Source organism: Misgurnus anguillicaudatus, chromosome 15 (genome assembly GCF_027580225.2).
Source record: "Misgurnus anguillicaudatus chromosome 15, ASM2758022v2, whole genome shotgun sequence".
NCBI lineage: Eukaryota > Metazoa > Chordata > Actinopteri > Cypriniformes > Cobitidae > Misgurnus > Misgurnus anguillicaudatus.
The window spans coordinates 26,784,582-26,810,761 of NC_073351.2; the positions used below are offsets into that span (position 1 = coordinate 26,784,582).

At 38.3% G+C, this 26,180-nt stretch overlaps 1 protein-coding gene across 1 annotated transcript in view; it reads right to left on the reverse strand.

The window, feature by feature from the left end:
* cdh13 (cadherin 13, H-cadherin (heart)) overlaps positions 1 to 26,180 on the reverse strand; it is a 469,469-nt gene that overhangs the window by 58,189 nt on the left and 385,100 nt on the right. Inside the window, exons 9-10 of the mRNA XM_055174957.2 lie at positions 17,413 to 17,595; positions 15,406 to 15,659 (exon numbers count right to left, since the gene is read on the reverse strand). Of these exons, the coding sequence (XP_055030932.1) occupies positions 15,406 to 15,659; positions 17,413 to 17,595 (437 nt within the window). The remainder of the gene's footprint in view (positions 1 to 15,405; positions 15,660 to 17,412; positions 17,596 to 26,180) is intronic.

Here is a 26,180-nt window from a genome sequence, read left to right on the forward strand (position 1 = left end):
TTTCCATAAATTATCATGCCTCAGCAACGCAACACATAAAATCTAATTTATTATCATAATAAGGCACAAAAAAGCAGCTCTTCGCATCGGTTGAAAATCACAACCCTGTAATTAACTGAGAGAAAAGCAATTTATCAACACTTCAAAAAGGTCTCGTAACTCTCGCTCTGTTGGCATCCTTTGAATAGTTTTAATTATTTAACCAAATAACGACCTCCTCTCGTAACTGTTTCGTAGCCTGATACCACAATACACAATATTATTGCAAGAAGGAAACAACCGTTTCCATTAGACAAGCCTCTACTTTTTATAAATGTAGACACAAATGAGTCAACTGGCCTCCTGTTGTGCAGCTCACCTACAGAGACATAAATAAGAAAATAAGCTCAACGTTAGAGCTAGAAAAACATAAAAGAACAACATAATGTGAATTGAGAAATTTATAACATATTTCTAAGAATAGTGATGCTAACCAAATAAAAATATACAGTATAGACTGTTCTTGTGGGTGAATAAGTAGAGCATTGATTTAGCAGCTCAATAGGTCATGGGTTCAATCTTCTGTAAACACAATACTGATATTGGGCTCGATCACACACCCGGCGCAATGCAGCGCAAACTGTTTTTTGCTAGTTTCAGCGCAGTTGTCATTTCAGTGCCACGCTGTTTTAATAGCAAATACATTTGCACCTATTTTTGCGCCAATGGGCTTTCTGGTCTGAAAACGAGGTGTGTTCAGGCGCATTGTTGGCCCGTTGCTATTTTAAGGCAACTAAAACAGACTACGCCATTGACTAACTAAAACCTGATCTAAAGTCTAAAGTGAATGGCGCAATATTGTTTTGTTATTTAAAGAGCGCGTTAGTAGTATGCACCTATAAACGGGACGACAATGCGCGTTTGCTTATCACACACATGGACGCGCAGCATCACACAAACGATTGAAATATGAAAAAGTTAAGGATTAAAATGTAATAGATTATTATTGAGTCTCTTGGACATAAATAAGGATCTAATATGAGATGTTAGAAGATGTAAAGAGCTACTTCACCTGTAGCCTGGTAAGTAATTGAATGCTTTGCTTTAAACAAATGCAAATATTGCATTTATTTCGATTTTTTTAAATGCTAACCTATGGATTTATTGTATATGATGACTTTGCATCTCTGGATATGGTGAGATAAGAACCTTTTTTAAGTAATGCTTTACGAAACACTCACGGTGCTGTCCGAGTGTTGAAATGTTTCAGCTCTCCACATGTTTGTAAATTCTTTATCTCTTGTTTGTTACATATAACAAACCTTTTCTTGCATATTTGTAAATTATTCTTTAAGATTACAATGATTATGTAGGCTATTTTTACATTTACAGCAATTAAAAGCCTGCTAATTTTACCTCCATGACTGAAAAAAAAACGACTTTTAAAGAGAACCAACAGTTTTGATTAGGGATGTAACGGCATCAAAAAATCACGGTACGGTAGTATTTCGGTATGATGCCCACGGTACGGTAATTATTGAAACATTTGCAGGAAGAAAAAAAAAACAAATGAAGACTCCCATAAGTGTTTATTAAACAAGACTGAACATTACAATGTACAAAGTGTAGTGAAGTGTTTACAATTTTCATAAAAAGGACAAAAAAATTAAGTTTCATTTTAGTTTGTCGACTTTAAACAACTCCCAATCAGTCAGGTTTTAAGAATTGAGTGACTCCCTCAATTGACCTAGTTTTAATTATTATTAATATTAATGCTAATGCTTTGTACTCATATGAAAGCAACGGTTGTGATTGTAGAATCAAGAAAAGATGATAGGTTTTAAGATGGGTCAATTCCTGAAAACAAAAACAACCCAGTAAAAAATGAAAATTGCTTACTTATTGTAGCTGGACTTAGAGCTGAGGTCAGCTCACTTAATACAGGGGCGCGTTTCCCAATCGGAAGTCTGCAGCCTCTATGGGTCGCTTTTGTAGGCTGCATACCTGATGAAGACCGTCTTATTTCAAAATATTAACATTTTTCAAGTTGACTATTATTCTTATTTAATCGTATATTATTGTAACACGCTTATGACTTGCGAATGTAATTCTCAGTTAACTTAAATACACCAGGCGTTTAATGACGGATGCAGCCTGCATATGCGACCTAAGGAGGCTGCAACCTTGAGAAACGGCATACACACTCTGCTCATTCACGGATTTACTCACTCGTTTTTTTAATGTCCATCACATTTTGTCCTTACTCGTTTCTTGTCACAGCGAACGCGAACTTTTTCGACACATCAGATTTAAAATCCGTGTTTCTTTTGCTTCCGCCATTGCCGCTCCACTTGAAGAGAGGCGTCAGAGTAGCACGCATGGGATTATGGGAATTGTAGTTCCCGCGTCCCTCCACTCGCTTTTACTTGACCGGAAAAAAACTACACGTGTTGCCCGGAAGACCTAACGCTTTACCGATCATGTGACCACGGTGGTTCCGGGACAATCTTCTACCGCAATACCACGAAATTTATAATACCGTTACATCCCTAGTTTTGATACAAAAAACAATTTCAATACAAATAAAATGGTTTAAAAACAGAAAAAATTGAGAAAATAAAACGACAAAAAAAGATGCACCGTTTAAGTGAATGGGAAGGACTGGCATATCATATGCACGCCAAAGTGGAATATGTATTGCACGATTTTTACACTTGGTGCTATTTATACGCATCTACATGACACTGGGTAGCTAATTAGGGAATCAGCATGGCGCGAGTGCAACAGGCTTTTAAAGGGAATGGGAGATGAGACTCTCACTGGTTTATTGCACGTTACGCCCAAAACACTCCCATTACTCATTACGAGAATAGGAACAACCATTTTAGACTGTGTGCTAGGCACACAAACCATTATTCCCGTGGTTAAATTAGCAAAAGTGGATTCGGACACGCCCTTTTAGACTGTTCGCTTTAGACCATGCACTTAGATCGTTAAAATATGGCCCTTTATATACACTTTGTAATGGAAGTCGCTTAGGATAATAGCATCAGCCAAATGAATGTAAATGTAAATACAGCAGGGTTTAAGAGCTTAAAAACACATTGAGAAAGAAACTTGATGGAACAAAGGCGTAAACTTTATTATGTGGTTATTAACAATTTCTAGGTCACAAAGTTTTAAATAGTGGTTTCCTTACTGTAGTTTTTGATAAATATATATTTGAAGAAATAAGAGTACAGCAAAAATTAAACAACACCAATGATATGAGAATAACCATGTGAAAAAATAAATAAGCTTGAAATCATACTCGTCATTGTATAACTAATGCGAATTCTGCAGATTCTGCAAAGACATTCAGTATGGTTCATTGTGTTTAGAAAGGTGAGACATACAGTCTACACAGGTTTGCATGTTCATCAGACTGCATTAATTTGTCTGAGCTCAGATATTATCTTAAGCAGATATACTTACTGCAAATAAAGTTCCTTAAGAGAAGTGAGAAGTTTGCAACGCCTCCGGGCAGTTATTTCAGGCGTGCAAGACTAAAGGCCGGTCTACTTGAATAGGGAAAGACAGATTTCTCTTAAATCATGTTACACAAGATATTCCTCACCATCAAATTAAACCTGACATCAACTGAACCATAACGTTTGTTTCTTAAACTCAAATGGCCCTAAAAACACCTTTATTCAAAGTCGTTTCAGCTACTGCACATCAGCACAGATTGGCAAGCATCTCACGCGACTCTCTATAGAGCCTCTTCCCAGAAAATCATCAGTCTTTATAGATTGATGATTGATTCTTTTAAATGGAGACGTGAGTTCTGTCGCCAAAGTGTCCATATTGCATTGTCCCCTATTTATAGTAATAGCAGTGCTCAATCTTGTTATATCCACTATCTTTGACTGCAAAGTGAGAGAAACCTGAAGACAGCCGGTGCAATCTTTTCTCTTCACCATGCCACTTCAATGCCAAACATTACATAAGAGAGTATTCAGAACATTCTGATCACTAGAGGAGAGGTTTTATATTTCTTGAAGACAATCTATAGGTTCCAGGAACTCAGGAATAGAACAGATTTTCTATGAAAAAGTGTTTTGTTCCAAGTAACAATAGCTGCAGAGTTGTTCCTAATTAAAAAGACAGTCATCTTACTGTATTGCATTATTGAGAGGAGGCAAAGATACTGCCAGGTGATACTCACATACGCAATGAACACAAACAATTCCAGGTAATAAATCAAACGCTTTCGTTAAAGCAAACTTAAATTGAACTCAGCAAGAATTAATTTAACTTTGATGATTAATTCATGGTCTGCATATAGATATATGAGACAACAATACACTCCAAAAAATGTTGGGTTGTTTTGCAGGGCTGGGTAACTATTGGACAGAACACATTTCTGGGTTAAAATGACCCAAACAATAGGTTGTTTTAAGTTGGGTAAAAACAACCCATTGTTTGAGTATTTAACCCAGAAATGTGTTCTGTCCAATAGTTACCCAGCCCTGGATTAAAAATAACACAACATTTTTTAGAGTGTATATTCAAACCCAAATGCAATAACAATATATGAAGAGTTTGGCTCCAAAACGCGATAAACGCCATTTTGGAAAAAAAATGAGTTACTGCCAAAACCAGTATTATATCAGGTCAGTAGTTAAAAGTAAATTCTTAATTTTACGCAAAATCCAATATCTGCCGTGTTATTCTGTCATCTTTTCTCCCTTTTTTCCTAAAATGCGAAAAAACGCCACTCCTCCTTTTTTACAGAACGCAATAAATTCCAGAAATTACAGCCCACCAGTCACGCAATGTAAATAAACAATGGCGGCGCGCTGAGTACACGGAGTCCTAGTTTTCCTCATCTACTTTGTACTTCGTGATCAACAAACAAAACAAAATTATACTTTAATTGCATTGCTAAACCTGTGATGGTTTTCTGTGACGGGAAAGAAACGTAAGCCATCAACATCTAATAAGTTCCGCGAGAGGCACTCGGGTGCTTGTTCTCCCGACAGCATCAAGCTTCTCATGCTAAAACATTGACCCCAGAGGATCTTATGAAAACGTTACATTATTTTACAACGAAAATCGAGCAGGACCAAAACATTTTACAGCTGATCGCTGTGAAAAATGTAAAGAGACGACGTCAAGTAACCGCAGCAATGACAGTGTTCTTAATATAACAAAGTAAGTGTTTTGGTTAATGCCATTAACGTTTATTTTTTAAACATTGTATACCACTAGTCAACTAAATAAATATAACATGGTAAAGATGAATGCACATTTATACATTGATTTAATAGATTTCTAGCATTTTGAAATAAAAAAACTGTCATGGATTTATTGCATTTTGTGGAAAAAATAATTCGTTTTTATAATAAATCTTTGAAAATCAAGTTATGGATTTGAATTTTTTATGTTTTTATAACCTAAAGATGCCATGTGAAAGTTTGTAACAGAAAATAGTGGTTTTCATCTTGTCACTTTCTTGGTATAGAAAACACATTTTTACCGAAATTTGTCAAAATGGATTTATTGCGTTTTGGAACCAAACTCTTCATATATTGCTAATAGATTAGATTTAAATGCAAAACCAATTTACATACATAGAAATCAAATGTTAGACATTAAAGGGCACCTATTGTCCGATTCACGATTTTACATTTCCTTTGTAAGTGTGTATTAGTACATGTTAACAATATGCAAAAGGTACGCACCCCAAAGTACATGATGACGCGAGTTATTGTGTCCAGCGTAAATCTCTTTTCTTGGACTACAACAAACACATGGATTGTAGGCAACAGTTTACTTCCTGGGATTGGTGATGTAGACAAGATCGACATTATCATAATTCCTCCTGCTTCGGACTCACAGCCTATAAGGTAACTCCTGTTAGCCTTGCATTGTGAGTGAATCTTTCAAACTTGGTAAGGAGCGTCACATTTTCAGCTGACGTCAGACGTATTCAGCCCTATCACAAAGAACAGATTAGCTGGCCAATCAGGGATTAGCTTTTCAAATCGATGAGTTTTGTACCAAATCAGTGCATTTCAAGAAGAGAGGGAATTCTGGAGCTCCAAAAATGTACGATTTGTGGAAAATAATGTGTTTTTTGAACCATAAACCACGCGAACACATTGTATTATACGAAACCCTACTGAAAAATTCAGCAAAGACCAGCATAAGCTGGAAGCTAGTTTTAGCTGGTTTAAGGTGGCAGTAGCTGGTCTAAGCTTGTCCTCCCAGCCTGGCAAAGCTGGTCAAGCTGTTGGGTCAGCTGGTCTTATAGCATGACCAGCTAAGTCCAGCTAGACCAGCTTAAAAAGTGACCAAAACACAGCTAGACCAGCTTAAAAAGTGACCAAAACACAGCTAGACCAGCTTAAAAAGTGACCAAAACACAGCTAGACCAGCTTAAAAAGTGATTAACACACAGCTAGGCCATCTTAAAAAGTGACCAAAAAACAGCTAGACCAGCTTAAAAAGTGACCAAAACACAGCTAGACCAGCTTAAAAAGTGACCAAAACACAGCTAGACCAGCTTAAAAAGTGACCAAAACACAGCTATCCAATCTTAAAAAGTGACCAAAACACAGCTAGACCTGCTTAAAAAGTGACCAAAACACAACTAGACCATCTTAAAAAGTGACCAAAACACACCTAGACCGGCTTAAAAAGTGACCAAAACACAGCTAGACCATTTTAAAAAGTGATCAAAACACAGCTAGACCGGCTTAAAAAGTGACCAAAACACACCTAGACCAGCTTAAAAAGTGACCAAACCACAGCTAGACCAACTTGCTACACCAGCAATACCAGCTAAAACCAAGCTGGGAGACCAGCTAAAACCAGCTCACCAGCTTATGCTGGTTTTAGCTGGATTTTTGAGTAGGGAATACACAAAATAACGTTGTTTTTTAGCAATGAAATAGGCGCACTTTAAAACACACACACAGCAAGCACTTCAGAGAGAACACATGTGACCCTGCCTGTGAACACCAAGCGAAACTCTGCGAAATATCTTTAAACTCCACATACGTGGACATCACATTTTTTTGTTGTTTGCACCATAATACTTAATTCTGTATAACTGGAACCTGTTGTACACAAACGTGGACAACTGCACTGCTTCACGTTCAAAGAAAAATATTTGGTTATTATATTTATTGGTTCTTTCTAACCCCAAAATAGCTGGAAGAAATTTGAAAAAGACAAACCAAAGCTCGGGTCTTAGGAGGTTAATACCGACTGATTGAAATCAATGTGAAATTAATGACTGAAATCAAACTTTGAGGATCCTTCTCCCAAATTTTTAGTTTTAAGAATTTAGCTTTGATTTCACAGACAGGGCCACACATAAGATCTGCTCCAATTCCTTCAGATTCGGCTGGTTACCAAAGCAAAGTAATAATAAGAGAGGAAGATGTATAAGAAGACATATCCCAAAAAGGAGAAAGTGGCTCAATCATGAAGGTCACAAGAGAAGCGAGATCTTAATTAAATCATATTCCAGCTTGTTCTGCATCTCATTTTTCTAAAAAATGTAACAATCTGACATATTTTTGGCCTGTATCAGCAAATGAGTCAATAATGTCAGGAACACAATGACATCACAAGTGCTTATTTACTTCCAATCGCTTACGATAGCACTCACCAAATTAGCCCCGACAGAAAAAACAGCGTACTTTTAATATTGAGCATGATGCTGCAGGTGCGAGACTGCCAGAACAGACAGTTTTACTTGTTGTAACAGAGCAATTAAAACCGCACAGACGATACGGCATCTTTTCACACTGCAGCTGTGTCCAATGCAATGGGATTATTTAACAGCTTCCACCACTGACACCAATGCTTCTATTAACATGCTTTTAACCTCATAAACACTCAGATGCACATATGGATGAACAAATGCACACGCATGCTTGATTGCTCATCTTCATTTTAATATGAACAGATTTATTGCATTACTGCCAGTTCAGGACGTACAGACTCAATTTGTGCCCTTTTGGAAAACAGGTAGAGTCTTGCACAACTTGCAAGTGCAATAAGAAGTTTTTTGGGAATGAGTGCATGGTCTCCAGTAATGAGCCCTATTCATGTCGTCTCTTTAAACTGCGGCAAAGGGAGGAACAAACTCAGAATTATGTATACAGGGCTTGTCTGAAACTTTTTTAGTGTGAGATCAATTCAAAGACAGCTTTGAAGTAGTGCCGCACTAGGATTTATGCACTGATCCAAGGAAAGGGATACATTTTGGATATGGATGGATCTCCACAGGGGTGCAGATGATAAAGTGAGCCATAGTCTCTCTGCCTGGACAATATGACACAGTTCAGAAACACTTAAAAGTGTAGAGATGATATGAGATGGTTTTGATTATCTTAAAAGGAAGTTGCTTTAAAGACACTCAAAAATCTTTACTTACAAGTTTCCACATTAAAACTGAGTTATGACTATGCTTAAAAAACACTTTGTCATGTTCAAAGATAATCCAGCTTCCCCAAATTTTAATAACTTACTTTGTATTGACTATCACGGAACAGATGGGAGAATGTGTTGTGATGCCTAACAAAATAAACAAATATTGATGGTTAAGGTCTTGTTACAAGTACATGATTCATTTGAATCAGAAACACCAGACAAAAAATTAAAATAAAGCAATAAATAACCATTAGTTGCTACCAGAGAAATCTCTAAACAAACTCAACAGGATCCAAAGAAAAGTGAAACTTGTACAACCTCAACATTAGCCAATGGAATATAAATAAAGCAAACATACACTCACTTAAAGGATTATTAGGAACACCTGTTCAATTTCTCAGTAATTGTGATTTTCACGCACAACCATTTCTAGGGTTTACAAAGAGTGGTGTGAAAAGGGAAAAACATCCAGTATGTGGCAGTCCTGTGGGCGAAAATGCCTTGTTGATGCTAGAGGTCAGAGGAGAATGGGCCGACTGATTCAAGCTGATAGAAGAGCAACTTTGATTGAAATAACCACTCGTTACAAACAAGGTATGCAGCAAAGCATTTGTGAAGCCACAACACGCACAACCGATGAGTCTCAATTTCTTTTGAGACATTCAGATGGTAGAGTCAGAATTTGGCGTAAACGGAATGAGAACATGGATCCATCATGCCATATTACACTGTGCAGGCTGGTGGTGGTGGTGTAATGGTGTGGGGGATGTTTTCTTGGCACACTTTAGGCCCCTTAGCGCCAACTGGGCATCATTTAAATGCCACAGCCAACCTGAGCATTGTTTCTGACCATGTCCGTCCCTTTATGACCACCGTGTACCCGTTTTACTGTAAGTAGCTTTGGATAAAAGCATCTGTCAAATGCATAACGTAAATATAAATAACCCACATGCACAGAATGGAAAGGTTAATGCATAAAGTTTGCAGAATTATCAATACAATTTCACACAAATCCTTCCAAGCGTATCTAAAATCTCTTCTGCCTTACCCCAACGACCCGTGGCTGTGACGGAGACTGCACCCAATGAGCCTTCCCATAATTCTGATAGTGTCTATGTTTGTGATTTCCCTCAGGCTAGCAGTGATGCACGGCTCACCTTATCCAAGACAAGCCTGACAGCACTGAATAAAGATTGAATAAAAGAAACGCTGCAAAGCCTTTCAGCAAACACATCAGAGAGCCTAAAATCTTAACCTCGCTCCACAATATTATTCAGAGTAGCGCTCCGAGGCACATTTGATGAAGACTGATTTTAGTACAAACAAGAGCTTCAAAACCCAAAACAGGACGCAGTTTGGCAGTTTATTGAATAAAAGAACGATGGAAAACGCGTATAGATTGCTGTTACTGCCAAAAAATCAGACTATACTTAGATCAGGGCAATTTTGTTGTAAGCAAATAAAGTGAATAGACAAATTGCAAACACACTTACTCCCCAAAATCTTTTATCAATAGAAAGAACAACTGTCGAAAAGTGCCCCAGTGCATTCTGATTACTTGTTATAGGCTGTTTTTATGTTAAATCTAGACAACAATATGTCTATATGGAGAAATCTCTGCTAATTCTATCAGTTCAAAAGAAAACAACATTCAAAGAGATTAAGTAATCAGACATCAAACATAACAGCAGTTGCTGTTTTTCTCTTTGAAGCAAAATCATTTGTGCATTTGTTGAATATAAAATAATTGTACAAATATAGACACTAATGCTATGATGTCGTACGCTCAAGTCTTTTGAATGCTCTGTGCATGTTTCAACGCTTCAAATCAAACACAAAGACATGACAGTAATAATCCTTCAGCTCACATAAAACAATCCCCGTGTTTGCAGTTCATGTTTGGATCTATTCATTTTATAACAATTCGTCAGTTTTAAAGCTTGTCTTTTATCAAGAGCTCTTTGACATCTTTTACAGTACAGTCCTTAAGAATTACCGCGAGACACGAGTAGACAGATAAATCAATGAGGTTTTACTTTCTCTTATATGCTTTCTCTTTGTTAAAACCTATGGGGCAACTGCTGTGAATATAAACTTTAACAGACAACTCTGCAATATCAGCGCTGTTACAGTAAATGGTTTAAGCTCATGCCACATACAGGTATGTTGTCCATTTTCTAAATTACATTACACACGTTCCTTTATTTGTTCAAATTTCATTATCACACCATCTGTATGTAACTAATCTAATACACATTTACTTGCCTTTTCACCCTTCAAGCATGATTGTAAAGATAAATGATGTATAATCTGATTACTAGACAGCAATAAATGTCTTCAACATGCTCATTTTCATAAGCATCTGACCATCACGTTACATTTATTGGGATGCATGACCCATTCAACCTCTCTCACACACACAAGCACAGAGTCAGGTCCAAATGTATCCTGTAAAGCTATATCGGTCTGTCCGTGCCCTTCATATTCCCGCCGTCCTTTGTTTTCTTTCTCAGTGCTGCCACTTATAGCCTCGGGTAAAAGCTATGGCACTTCAAAGAGCTTTTTACTGGCAAAAGGAGATCAAAAGAGGTGAGATGGCCAGTGAGAGTACAGATACTGAAGGGATGAAGAATGAGGAGAATGAGAGAGACAGCTCGTGGTCCAGTGGCGAGGCCAGAAATTTTAAACTGAGTGGACCTGGGGTGGACTCAAATTACATCATTTTACAATATAGTAGTAGTTAAACGGATTACATTACGCTTTTGAGTCATAGATTGAATAATTTTCAGATCAGCAAAAAGGGAAATAAGGAAAATAAAATAAGAATAAAACAAGAAATTAGAAGCATATAAAAAAGAAAAGAACAAAATTACAAATAGGGGCCGTTCACATTTCGCGTCTTTTGCATGCTCAAATTGGTTATTTCAAATGTAGCCGTGTGGTATGCGCGTTCATAATGGAAGAGGCGTGGTCGCAACGTGCATGCTCGCCTGCACCGCATCGAGTAAAAAAATCTCAACCTTTCAGATTGACGCAAACGTACCGCAGGTCATGTGACAAGAACCCATGGTCATGTGTTTTCCACACGTTTTTAGCTGCGACATAAGAACAAAAATTGAATCAAATGAATAATAACATTGTCTTCTTCATTCTATAAATTAAATATAATTAATCTTTTAAAGCTACAGAAGTGATTTTTCACTGCCACTTTAACACGGAATAAGCACTATAACGAAATAATCCATACTGACACAAACATCTTATTTCTTTCTGAACTGCTTGCATTCACTTTAAGATAATTGTGATTTGCATAGAGATTCTCTGTTTGCGTGCTTTTTGAAATGCACGTCTCTGTGCGTGTGCTATGAGTGCGTGTCAATTTAGTCTATGTGTGTGCATCTGCACCATTATCTCTGTGCATAGAAAACAGCTCACTTTATTATTATCTTGTGCTTCAATTGTTTAAAATCGCTTGAATGTTGACATTTGCAAGGTTTAGAAACACGTGCAAAGATAAACTTTCTATACAATTAGTTATTTATTTCTGAATGATGCGTATTTGAGCGATAATTATTGAAGATTATTATAATTCATGGGTGATTTCTTCAGCTTTTCCACAAAAATATTTAGGGTCGGTTTCCCGGACAGCGATTAGACTAGTCCTAGACTAAAATAAATGAGAGCTGTGAAAATAAATTGCACTGACATATCTTAAAATATATCAGCGCCCTTTGCTTTGACTCAAAATGCACACAAGTAATGTTTTTAATAAGGCATGTTTATTCAAACTAGGTATATTTCCTAATTAAACTAAGGTCTAGTCCTGGTTTAAGCTAATCCCTGGCCGGGAAACCACCTCTTGTGTCTTTTCTGACTGGGTGGGCCAGCCGTCAATCTGAGTGGGCCAGTGCAACCCTGGCCCTTATGTAGCCTCACCACTGGTATGGTCTGGGATGAGTAGGGTCTCTCTAACTAGCAGTGGTAATGGCAGGACACATGAGTTTCATACTGTGAAGATCCACAAGCTCAGCACATGTGGGGAATCTCAAGAGCCGGTTTAAACTGTCCTGATCTCAACAAGCATAGGGCGGATTACAGCGAGATCACAAAACACATCCAAGTGTGTACACACCACACACACAACAGCAAGAAGGATGAGAGAGAGAGGGAGAGATTTGCACAGCACAATTTGGAAGCCCCTCCCATGACGCGCATTTCCGCCTGAATGTCTCGATTGACTAGAATTTCAGTGTGGTTTTCATGCGCGAATGAAGCGAGTAAACTCAAACTATACAAGAGTTCAACTACGCGCGAATAGAGCGTCTGGTATGAATGCACAGTAAGAGTTGGATTCCTCATGCTAAACATTGGCAAAGTGTCAAAATAATCTGTGCAGAATGCACTTCATACAAGTTTCAAAATGTGAAAGACCACAAACATCATGAAAAAAATCGACTGTTTGTTCCTATAGTGTGTAGACTGCGGATATGTGGTCGTGACAGCACACCACGCACCATCAGATTAACTTTACAAACAACTCGAGTCTCAGCTTAGAAAACAGGAAACTCGTGGAGATGTTTCTCGCGGCCAAGCGTGACTTCACAGTAAACAAACATGGCGAACAATGAGCAAAAAGAAATGGCATTAAAACAATGGACTGTTTTCTCTGAGGTCCATCTCACTTTGGACTGTGCCTGCTGCGCCATGTAGTTGTAATGCTTTCATCAGCTCGTTTCCTGATTGGGTATCGTTTCGTTTCACATGACAAGCGTGTGTGTGTGCTTGAACTCGGGGTTGCCCCCACACAACAAGATTTCTGATCGTAAATATGCAACATGTTGAATATTCACGATTTACAAATTTACTTTTAATATAATTCAATGTAGCTTAGGTATTTTAATAATAATATAGAGATTCAATTCTGTAGATAATTAAATGGATAGTTCACCCAAAAATAAAAATTCTATCACAAAAGAAGAAATTTTGATAAATGATGGTAAGCACACAGTTGATGGTACCCATTGACTTCCATAGTATTTGTTTTCCTACTACAGACTTCAATGGGTATCATCAACTGTGTGCTTACCATAATTTATCAAAATATCTTTTTTTGTGTTCAATAAAGAAATTCATACATGTTGAATAACCAGCCAAGTCACACGAAATTTCATTATATAGGCACTTTTTTATTCTTTTTTCGTGATATTATCACAAATTTTTGTGTTTTTTCGTGATCGTATAACGAATTCCTGTTTTCGTGTGATTATCACGTATTGGTTACTCAACTGTATTGTCCTATTTTCTTACCATTGTCGCTGCGGTTTAAGGTTAGATTTACATAAAATGACATCCCTACCCAAACCCAACTCTAACCCCAACGCCAGGTGACATATAAAAAAAATAATCTGAAAAAATAGTATAAACCAATGTATAAAGTGACATTCTAATGCAAGCACCAAATATAACCCTAACCCAAAGCGACAATGGTTTAGCAGTTGAGTATCCAATACGTGATAATCACATGAAAACAGGAATTCATTATCCGATCACGAAAAAACACGGAAATTCGTGATAATATCACGAAAAAAGAATTTAAAAAAATACGTGACTATATCAAGAAACTGTGTGAGACTGGGTAGTGAATAACATGTGGGTGAATAAATGATGACAGAATTTTAATTTTTTGGGTGAACTACCCTTCTAAATGTCTTTGGTATTCTAATTAACTGCCTTTAGTGTTACTTGAATCCAGTGGTGGTGTTCTAGCAAATCTGTTTCTAACACAGGAGTGAAACTCTTCTTTATTGCTAATGGTCCTACAGAATTCAATTTAATACTGTCAACCTGTAAAGACACGTGTTAACAGACAGACTAAGCCAGATCCTGTGAGCGAATTAGTTGATTGATTATATACATTAAAACCAATTAACTAACCAGACTCTGAGAATCAAACAGTGCTTGAATACTCGCCTGTTTTCATGGTTAGGATGTAAGAAAGGTAATGAGGCTTCATAGCAGGTAAACTGATTACATTAAAGTAATGATCTGTCACCGGCCTCTAAGAAACAGCTTAGACAAACTGTAACAGCTCCAAGTACATGGGTCAATCATGCAGCTGGGCAGTAAGATGAATGAATGCACAGATGGTCAAAATCTACATGGCAGTGAAGTGTGCTCACATGTCAGACATTTCTCCGAGAGCGCAGTGAAACTAATAGATGAGAATAACCACGTTGGGAGATGTCTGTGAGAAAAAGGCCATGCAATCGCTCGACTAAAGCTTTGACTTGTCTGTGCTGTTTTTACAAACTACCCTGTCAGACTCCAACGAGAATGTAACCATGCAAAAAACCTCACTGAACCTCTTTTAAAGTTTTAAACTATGCTTTAGGTGATATTTGTTATTGGGATGTGCAGGGTATTTTTCTATTCTCCACAATACACTTTTAAAAATGCTGAGTTGCTTCAACCAAAGGCTGGATCAAATATGGACAAACCCAACCGTTGGGTTCAGAAAAGTTTACAGAAAGCATACTTAGGAAACATTGGCCCTATATCAACCAATGAGCTTCTATACACATTTTGGACAATAACAAACCCACAATGCAAGTTTAAAGGGATAGTTCACTCAAAAATGAAAATTTTGTCATCATTTAACATAAAGGGAAGATATGTTTTTAACCAAACCGATTAGAGGCCCCATTGACTTCCATCGTATTCTTTATTCCTACTATGAAAGTCAACGGATTGGTAACAAACATTCCTCAAAATATCTTCCTTCATGTACATCGTAACAAATATATTTTTACAGGTTTGAAACAACATGAGGGTGAGTAAATGATTACAGATTTTTTTATTTTTGGATGAACTATCCCTTTAAGCAGCATCTCATGTGGACTCAGAGGAGAACAGTAACAGCTGAGGTTGGCATTTGAGCCATTATCTGTATTCAGCTACCCCGAGAGATTATCTTATGCTGATGACTTAATAACCAACCTTATGCTCTGGGTTTGGAGGTAGTCGGGGTCAGTTGCGTTCAACATGGCGACAAAGCTGCCAACGGGAATATTCTCTCTCCTGATGACCATCAGGGGATCTGGAAAAAACACGGGTCCTTCGTTCACATCCAGAACTGTGATGTAGACTGTTGCTGTAGAGCTGGACCCATACACGACATCTGGAACCAGCGGGTCTTCATTTTCCACTTTTATCAACAGTGTGTGAAACATCGCACTTTCGTAGTCTAGAGGCTAAAAATAAGAACAAAATATTAACTGTACCAAACAACTGTAGCTAACTTTTCATTAAAAAGCATCATTTTCATTAAAGAAACAATGCTAGCTTGGTAAAGGGCGAAATTGGGGTTGGAACCTGCAACCTTCACACTTAAAAATAAAGTGCTTAACTCTTTCCCCGCTATTGATGAGTTAACTCTTTGGCCCTGTCCCAAATGGCGCACTTTATGTGGACGTTCGGTCTCGTGGCCTTAAATTGCGCGTGATCGCTTAGTCTGCGAGTCCGTAGGGTGTCCCATCTGTAATTTTTACGCTTTGAAGTGTGCTCATCAGCGCCTCCTTTGTCCCCTTGATGCAGCAGGCTTCGCGCACTTTACCAACCCAAAAGTCCTTGCGAAAGAGAAATCAGACCAATCAGACGACGGAAGGGAGGAGTTCACACTGCCTATTTCCGGTGTGACGCTCGAGTCTGTCCCAAAATACGACTCCGGTGCACCCACGTGGACTCGCAACAAGGGTCCCTAAAGTCTGGACTACATGATGTCATCAAAGTGTGGACTCTGAGGAGGACCACAAGACCGGAGTGTGCCATTTGGGACAGGGCCTGTCTCCCTGCCAATGACGAGTTTTTTTCTGCAAACCGTAATTCCGCTATTATTCTCCAGGTGGTGCTCTTACCCAACTTATAAAACCAGGAAGTATTACCTATATGATGATCTCTCTGAATCTCTATCAAGTCCACAAAAACACAATTATCTAAACCTTTTTGCTACAAATTTAGTATTTTTGAAGAAACCTACCCATATTTAAGAGGTGATAAAAAGAGAACAAATGAAGGTAGGATGAATTTGTTTTTTAAAGCAGTGGGTTTATTCTTTCATTTGATATATTGTGTGTTTATATATTTAAAGAAGAACATTTTCTGGAAGGCATTACCGTGTTTTCCGGACTATAAGTCATACTTTTTTCATAGTTTGGTAGGTCGTGGAACTTATAGTCAGGTGCGATACCAGAAAATTATTTCATATGAACCAAGAGAAACAATTACCATCTACAGCCGCGAGAGTCGGCTCTATGCTGCTTCTGTATTTATGTAATTCAATGGATTCAGTGATGTGGAATAACTTCGGGACCTTTTTGAACTTGATTTGGCTTGTTGCGTTGATTTTGGAGGGCTTGAAAAGGCATACTCTTGGGGGGGTAAACAGTATTTCATGCATTCTGACTTTAACACAGTTTAATGGTGCGTTCACACCAGAAACAGAAGAGACGTCAAGCGCGAGTGATTTACATGTTAAGTCAATGTGAAGTTATTGTGGAGGTCTCGCGGAGCGAATGAAGCATTTAGTGTTGCACGTAGACACGCATCCGCCTCATTCGCGCGTCTAGATCATGTGAATTACATAAATTGACGAGCAAATGACGCAAATTGAGCGTTGCTGCGGGAAACGCGCGAGATGAAAAATCAGAACTTCGGTGGAAAATCTTGCCTTTCCAGATTCTTCGGCTTGGATTTTGTGAAATCATTTTCTAAATAAACACAACGTATAGTCCACTGCGACTTATACTATATATGTTTTTTCCTCTTCAAAATGCATTTGTGACTGATGCGACTTATACTCCGAAGCTACTCAAAGTTGGTTAAAAGCCAAAATGGTACTTCTATGGCATTGCATCAAAGAACCCTTTTAAGCACTCTTAGTTTTGTATAGCCATTATAAGGTAACCGAGTAACTATCAAACAAACGATTAAAAAGAAACTACATACCTTTATCACAGACAACATGCCTTCGTTGTTGTCCAAGTTTGTCTGGATCTCAAAGTTCTGGTTGGGATCTCCATTGATGATAGAGTATATGGCTCTCCATGCTCCCGTGGCCGGGTCATCTCTGTCGTCCACTGTCAGGTTCACCACAACCCCAGTGGAGCCCTCGTTCACTGTGGCCTGAAACTGCAGCACAGAATGTTAGTGGTCGCTTTTATGTCTAAGCAGTTCATGACACAAATTCATACATTACTGAGCACCTTTAGCATTTTATAATAATCCCTTCAATAGCCCAGATTTAAGATTTGAGATGACGACAATAAAACCAAATGAGCCGTGGAGGAGTTGCAGGTTGTGTGGATAATGCGACAAATGAATGCTTTGCCTACAATAGTCCCTTTTTTAGGTTTAGAGATTAGCACAGCCAGTAGGATGGATCACCATTGTTTATGGCTATGCACGCACCATGTTCAGTAATGCTGATCTGCCTACGGCTGTATCAATCCCTTTCAGCCCCTCCTCCCTTGTTTGGTACACGTTTGAATCTGTGTCTTATTTCCTCCTGCAACCCTTCGTTCTGTCTCTCAGTAAAGATAAGGCTTAAGCTAAGCCCGTGTGAAACAGCTCTTGTTCTGTTTTTTTCCCACTGGAGGAAAGCCCCTCCATTCAGAGTCCTGCAAATAGTCCTTGTTCAATCCAGCCCTGTCACAGACCTGTTTGGGAGATGAAGTGTTCCTAGCAGGGCCAGATGAGCTCTGGTCCCCATCAACGCTGCTATCATTTCTGTTTAGCGCCTTGTGAAGTGAGCACCCTTTCTATCCCTATGGGATGTGCTCCCTTTATATTAGCTGTCCGGGTTGAAGGGTAAAAGGGGGTTGCAGAGGCCTGAAGAGGGCACTGCTGGACTCGGCTAGCCGGGTGACTTGGGGAGGTTTGGAGAGTTGGGCATACCCGTGTGATTCCATCACTGCAGCTAATCTCTCTCTCTCTCTCTCTCTCTCTCTCTCTCGCTCGCTCTCTTTAATGCTTATTGCTATTGAGTTTGGAGCCATAGTTCTGAGCCTTCCAATTTTTACAGCAATGGTAATTGGTAATGTCACGGATGCACGTCTAGCCTGACAAACATTCCCGCTTTGTTTTTTCACCTACCATCTGTCGCTCAATATTGCATGCATTGGAAAAGATACACAAATGCACATATAAACACATTTGTGACACCCGGGCTTATGCTATAAAAGCATGCAAAAGAAAACATGAGCATTAAAGGAGAGAAATGTGATTACGAAATGTCACAAGCCAGATTTGAACTTTGGATATTAAATCTCACATGCGCTGCTAGGCCATGTCTCCAACAATACACTGTATTTATAGCATTTAAAAACACTGTGTACTATCCCAAGGTTATTCATGAAGAAGCAACAGCTGTGTGGGTGGTTGTTTAAGGGTTATTGCCCTCTTTTATTTCAGTAAACATTCAGTGGCCGATAGGTACCATCATCAGCAACTTCACCTGACATCATGAAATACAATTGTTGGCTTTTGCATTTCTCAAAGCATAACGTATCAAAAAGATGAACACTGGTGATTGGAGAAAAAAGTCAAATGAAGCCAAGTCTTTCATAAGCTCCCCATTATTGCTTCTGGAAGCATTCTAAGTTTCAAAACTGACTGTCTGTGTCCTCAAAAAGCTGCGTGTGTCTCGAAGGAGACGAGAATGAACCTGTCTGCCGTGAGCTACAGAGAGATCACATGCACTTCCATATTACTTCAGCTACAGCTCCAATGAGAGCACTGTGCCTACAATAAATGCTGCAGGTGTATCGCTGTCAAAATCAGGGCGACAGCTGAAACGCTCTTGCTATGAGACACTCGGTTCACATGTGGAATAAACAATTAAGCAGGAGTTTCTCAATGGTGACACACATGCACCTGCACACACACATCTTTTCGCCGCTGACCAGTCGTGGTTCATTTAATCATCTAGGGCAGTGAAGCGGTCAGATGGATGTATTCAATCTTTGTTGGGTGTTGATTCGTGGGCCTTGCCACACTGCTGATAAGGCCTCAATCCCTCCGAGTTCACAAAGCAACCAGCGGTGTGAGAAACTGAGCACAGTTATCAGCTCTAGGGTTAGAGCCCCAAACTGTAAAAATAGGGGCAGTAATACTACTTGGTAGGTGTTACCACACAGAATTGCTACAATTACATTATATGTATGCTTTTGGAAGATACTTTACCCAGGGTGAATTTTGGCAGCACATTTTTATCTATCCATGCATTTACTGTATATTTAACCCATGACCTGGATCATGCTTAGCAGCTGAGTGGCAGGAGCACGGGGCAAGCGTTGTGGTCTCGTTTCAGATGATTTTTAGCTGTAAGCTTCATTTACATGGTGACTGCGTCTCTCAGCAGGTAGATGCTAACGGTCGCAGCATCTCAACTCCCTACTGGGATAATGGATCTAAAGAGCAGACAAGCCATTGACCTGCTCATTACAAATCAAATTTACGTGAGAGGCACTTGGGAGACGGAAAAATGCCGGCTGTTGTTTGTTCTCATACAACAACAACAAGCTTCTTTCATGCTAACACATTGACCCCAGCGGATTCATTGAAAAACTTTCCATTATTTTACGTGAAGTCAACAAAAATCGAGCAGGATCAAAACATTTTACAGCTGATCGCTGTATTATGGCATTTTGCATAAAAAAAAATATCAGTTTTTATAATAAATCTTTGAAAATCAAATTATGGATTTAAATTTTAAATGTTATTATAACCTAAATATGCTATGTGAAAGTTTGTAACAGAAAATTGTGGTTTTCATCTTGTTACTTTCTTGGTATAGAAAACACATTTTTACCGAAATTAGTCAAAATGGATTTATTGCGTTTTGGAACCAAACTCTTCATATATTAAAAAACCCTAAAAATAGCCCTATTGTTTTAGGGATGCATGTTTATGCATGTTTTTTGCCAAAGATTTGTTTTGCCTAAGTAATTTACCTGGTTGCTTCAAATTTTTTGTTAATTCAACTGTAAAATATTTGTTTTTGTTTTTACAGATACCGATAAAGTTGTTTTTGATTCTAAATATTATGCTGTGTAATCCTAGAAGTACAGGGCATACAAACTGCAATTCTGTTGTCATTGCAATAGACCCCTTCACGGTTCAGGTCACAGGCGGTTCCCACTGCGCATGTCGGGGTCAGAAAAGTCATTACAGCAGATTGAGTTGCGTATTATTCGGTATTGTCAAAAATGCCTACTTGCGTCGTGAGCCGTGAATCGCACCAGGTCTTCCGTTAAGTTTTTGCGATTCATGCAGAATCTCAAAAACAAAAAAAAACAACATCTGTGGCTGCAAGCAATGAACTTGCAGACTGGAACAATGCAAAGATCAAAGAGGCTTGTGTTTGTAGTGCTCACTTCATTTGAGGTAAGTCATCATTTTTCAGCCCTTCTGGATTAAATTATAAAGCCTGGTAGGTATGAACAGTTTGACCCCATGCTGCGCGCACACCCGATAGTCATTCAATGTTTACAAACCTTGAAGGGGTCTATTCAAAATACTTTTAGATTTTCCATGTTACAATCTGCCCTGATTATAGTGAGGAAGAATGCTTTAATAGGCTGACATATCGATAATGCCACCTGATCAACTTTGAGTAGTTTAGAGTCAACCATATACCAATACCTAGAAATGACAGCTATGAAAATAATTTTGCATGCCAGAATTCATTAACACTAACGTAGGACACTGGAGATTGAATCTGCACCAAGCTGCTTTAGTAACTAATAAAATTCACACCCTGATTTTTTAACTCCCAGTTCGGCTTGACATCTGTTCACGGAATCGAATCAACATTCGTGACCTTTATAGAAAACTCCGCCTGACTTACACCTCTCAAATTGTGTCTCAATCCGGGTATGTGAAAAAAGCTGAGTGTTGCTTTCACAGCTTAATGAGATTCTAGAAAATAACACTTTTCTTTCTATCTGCAGTCAAGCTGTGAATACATGGTGAAAGCCACTACAGTGGCCTTCGGTGAGTGCCATGAAGGACTTCTTCAGACGTGACCATAAAAGATAAAACAAATAACTTTCATGTCACAGGAAACCACACGATCACTTACGGTAACAGTCTCTGTGACAAATGAGAGACTGGCAGCCCTTCGTCAGGTCTGGGGGTCGCTATGTTGTTTACTGTATGTTATTCCAAAAGTAATTACAGCAACACATTACAATAACTTCATTCATTAGCACTACCACACTAACATTAGCACTACCACACTAACTTTTCACGTTTTCTACACTGATGCGGAATCTGTGAAATGTGACACAATGGATATAAATGTGATACAATAGAACTAAGAGTGCTATAGTCTTATTGGTAGCTGTACACGTTATTATTTGCAAAAATAGTTCATAAGCAAAGTTGCACAAAACAAATAATAGCATTGAAACAAAGAAAGCATTGCATTACAAACCAGCTAACTTTGTGCTGTAACCACCAAATATACGTGAGAGATAATGAATAGTGTATGTTCTTCATGTACGGCATCCTGCATTAGCAACAGTGTTTAATATAGCTTATGGAGATCTTCAGTTCTTCTCATCTGTGTTCGAAACCATCACTAATCAAACACACCTGAACCACTTACAGTAAACAATATTTTTCGACTCACCTGAAAATTACAAACAGGTGTGTGTGGGCAGTGATGGAAGTGAACGCTAAACGAAATGGCAAACCAGCAAATGAAGTGCTTTGTCCCAATTAGCACAAATCTACTAACGCGCACCATGCTGCATACTGTTTGTGTCAGGAACATCTCTGGTTGAATCCAAAGGTATAATCACTTAAAGGAATAGTTCACCCAAAAACTCACCTTAATGTCGTTTGAACCCCTAATGTCTTTTTTTGGATGGTGACAAAGGCACCAAGCACAAAGTTTCTTTTCTTCAACTTTTAGGTTTATACTGAAGGTTTAAATCTGCTGCAGCAGTCGGCATTCAATTTGTTGCTAACTGAAAAGCTTATAAATTTATCCTCTTATCATTTTTATAATGCAGGCACTACATACTGTACAGTTTAGCACAGATAACAGCCTGTGCAAATTATAAACCCAGTCCAAGTGCATCTTTTCCAGTATAAGAGATCTGCAAGATTTTTAAACATACGGATAATAGATTCGTCTGGCATCCCGCTATCCGGCTCTGACACATTATTTCATCCTTAAAGACACTTTCTGTTTAAATATGTCAAAATAATATATATCGATGCCTCCCCTGAGATGCAATGAAAATTCTTGACTGTTCACAAACTGACTCGCACACATACAGAGCTGAAATAGTTGCACTGTATGTCTCTGTACTTCATTAATTACCACCTGGATCTAATGAGACAGATGGGACTCATAAAATAGTATCTGGAAGTTATAATTAGTGTTCCTGGATTTGTTCACACCGGACACAAATTTGATTTGGTTGGCTCTACCTACATTATTAGCTATCTATAACCTGCTGGAAGTAGCCATCAGAGGATGGGTACATGGGGGTCATAAAGGGATGGACATGGTCAGAAACAATGCTCAGGTAGGCCGTGGGATTTAAATGATGCCCAATTGGCACTAAGAGGGCCTAAAGTATGCCAAGAAAACATCACCCACACCATTACACCACCACCAACAGCCTGCACAGTGGTATCAAGGCATGATGGATCCATGTCCTCATTCTGTTTACGTCAAATTCTAACTCTACCATCTGAATGTCTCAACAGAAATCGAGACTCATCAGACCAGGCAACATTTTTCCAATCTTCAACTGTCCAATTTTGGTGAGTTTGTGCAAATTGTGGCCTCTTTTTCCTATTTGTAGTGGAGATGAGTGGTACCCGGTGGGGTCTTCTGCTGTTGTAGGCCATCCGCCTCAAGGTTGTGCGTGTTGTGGCTTCACAAATGCTTTGCTGCATACCTCGGTTGTAACTAGTGGTTATTTCAGTCAAAGTTGCTCTTCTATCAGCTTGATTCAGTCAGCCCATTCTTCTCTGACCTCTAGCATCAACAAGGCATTTTCGCCAACAGGACTGCCACATACTGGATGTTTTCCCTTTTCACACCATTCTTTGTAAACCATAGAAATGGTTGAGTGTGAAAATCCCAGTAACTGAGCAGATTGTGAAATACTCAGACCGCCCCGTCTGGCACCAACAACCATGCCACGCTTAAAATTGCTTAAATCACCTTTCTTTCCCATTCTGACATTCAGTTTGGAGTTCAGGAGATTGTCTTGACCAGGACCCCACCTCTAAATGCATTAAAGCAACTGCCATGTGACTGTTTGATTGGATAATTGCATTAAAGAGAAATTGAACAGGTTTGCCTAATAATCCTTTAGGTCAGTGTATATTGCAGTAATGTACACTAACTAAGCTGAAGCTCACAATTAATAAGGAGACAATAGAGTAATTTTTCATATCCGTGATGGATACAAAAACACAGCAACAGAAGTGGTACAAATATAGTTCATGATAAGCCATAATAAACATGGCAAACAAATGTACAGGCGAAACGGTCTAGAAAACGCTGTTTTGTAAACAACTTAAATTGCCGAAATGCAAATTAAAAGATTCCAAAGAAAAGATTTGCATAATATGAAATATGCTAAACAGCTATAATGTGGTTTGGTGTTTCCATTACACAAACAGAACGACTGTTTAATCCTGTCACAGGCGCAGATGAGAAACATTAATTCACATTAATGCACGCTAAATACGCTAAAATGATTTTCTTTGCGGATTCGATAAAGGAATACACATTGTTAAGAGCTGTTTTCTCTTTTTTTAAACATCACTTATGCCATGTGATCATATTTGAGCAAATGAACTTTTTTGCTCTAATTAAATTGAAATGAAATCTTATTCATATTCTTTGCAGACAATAGATGCTTTGAAACTAAAAATAAATGTACTCATGCAAATATTATATAATGCCGTTAAACAATAAAAATGCATACAGATAGGGCAAGTTTGCCTTTCTTCCTCCAGAAATGCCATTTAAAAACATCTGCCCTTTGGTCTAAGTAGGCCATAGGGATACTCACAATCCATATATATTGCACAACTGATGCTATTTTACACTCACTTCATTATTAAGGACATCTTTTATTTATCTTTTTATTTTTTTTTTTGTAAAATAACTTGTTTGGAATAAAGTGTGCTACTTTCTTCTTTAACACAGTATACTTTGCATAAAAATAGTCTATGTGTTTAAGTTCAAAGTTGAAAAGTTTTACAGTAAAAGGTTTGCAAAGCATCTCATAACATTGCATTTGCATTGCAACACATTTCCTTCATGTTTATTTACAGTTAGGTTTAAGGTTGACTTTAAATGTGCTTACATTATGCAGTCAACAGCAAACTACAAGAACCCCTTAAATGCATAGTTATGCAAATTTACTTTGGATATTTGGATTAAAAGCAGTTGCAAAGAAAAATGTATATCTTTATATGCTGATATTCGGTATCTAATCAAATGAAATTGTCCAAATATTTTTTTGCAGCCACTGTGCACAAATGCATGCATTAAAATTTAATGACTTTCTAACTTCATGAATGTACTTACACTAATGATCTGTAAAGCATTATGTAATGACTGCTACTGGCATTAATAGAGGTCATTATAAGGTGTTATGCACATATAATGAAAAATCCAACAAAAACTTTTTTTCAAAAAACACCCTCGCTTTCATTGGGATGTCTGCAAACCATCAGACACTTAAGTTGATTATTCTGCATCTGCGTGCGCTTCTCCAGACCTGATGAACACTCCGGTTTCTCTCTAAAGTGCCTCCTCATAGTCACTCATTATTAGCCAGCAAATTGCCAGAAAGTTCCTTTGAATGTAAGTGTTTGAATGCATTGTGATTATTTGCCAACAACAGAATCCATTGTGGAAAGTGCCATGTGTGATTACTTCATAAAGCTTCAGGCAGAATTATTTTAATCTGACTTTTCAATAGCAGCGTTGTCAAGACAGACCTAAAAAATAAGGCTACTGTACAGGTACATTACTTCCCCTGCAGGAAGTGTGCATTCATAAAATATTTTAATACACCATAAATGTTGTAAATGGAAAAAGGGGCAAAAGAAAAATCATTGGCAGAATAAAATGGGTATATGTGTTTCAGAATGTCATTTTTGAAAATGACTTTACTCAGTCTAATGTCTCTGAGCCTCACCATTCTGTGAAGGAACTTTGAGACATAGCAGGATAAAAGGGGAGAGATGAGGCAGAAATAATTTAAGATCCAGAGGGCTCATCAGATTTATGAACTATCAACGATTGGTGGTGCAGCTGTGGGAATTGAGCATGGGAGGTTTGGGAAATGGGGTGCAGGGACAGCAGGGAATGCGACACGATTTCACGTGTCATGACTTTGCTACTGTGTACAACATTTACCACCTGGTGTTTTTAGCTCACACCAGTGACTCTGGGAAACGTGACCAAGACCAAGAATAAAAAGAACCGCTTGCAGAACCTATACAGTAGGTCATTCATTCATTTACTGAGGAAATTCAAAGGGATTCAAATAGCTGACTTTATGACAATGTTAAGCACTCAGGAGATTTGATGGTCGTTTCATTTAAATATCAACTTAGGAGGAAGGAAGCTAAAACTGGTTAGAAACAACCGAAATGTCAAAAAAAACTATAAAAAAGAAACAATGAGAACATTGTTTAAAAAATTAAAAGCATGCAGATGTTAAATG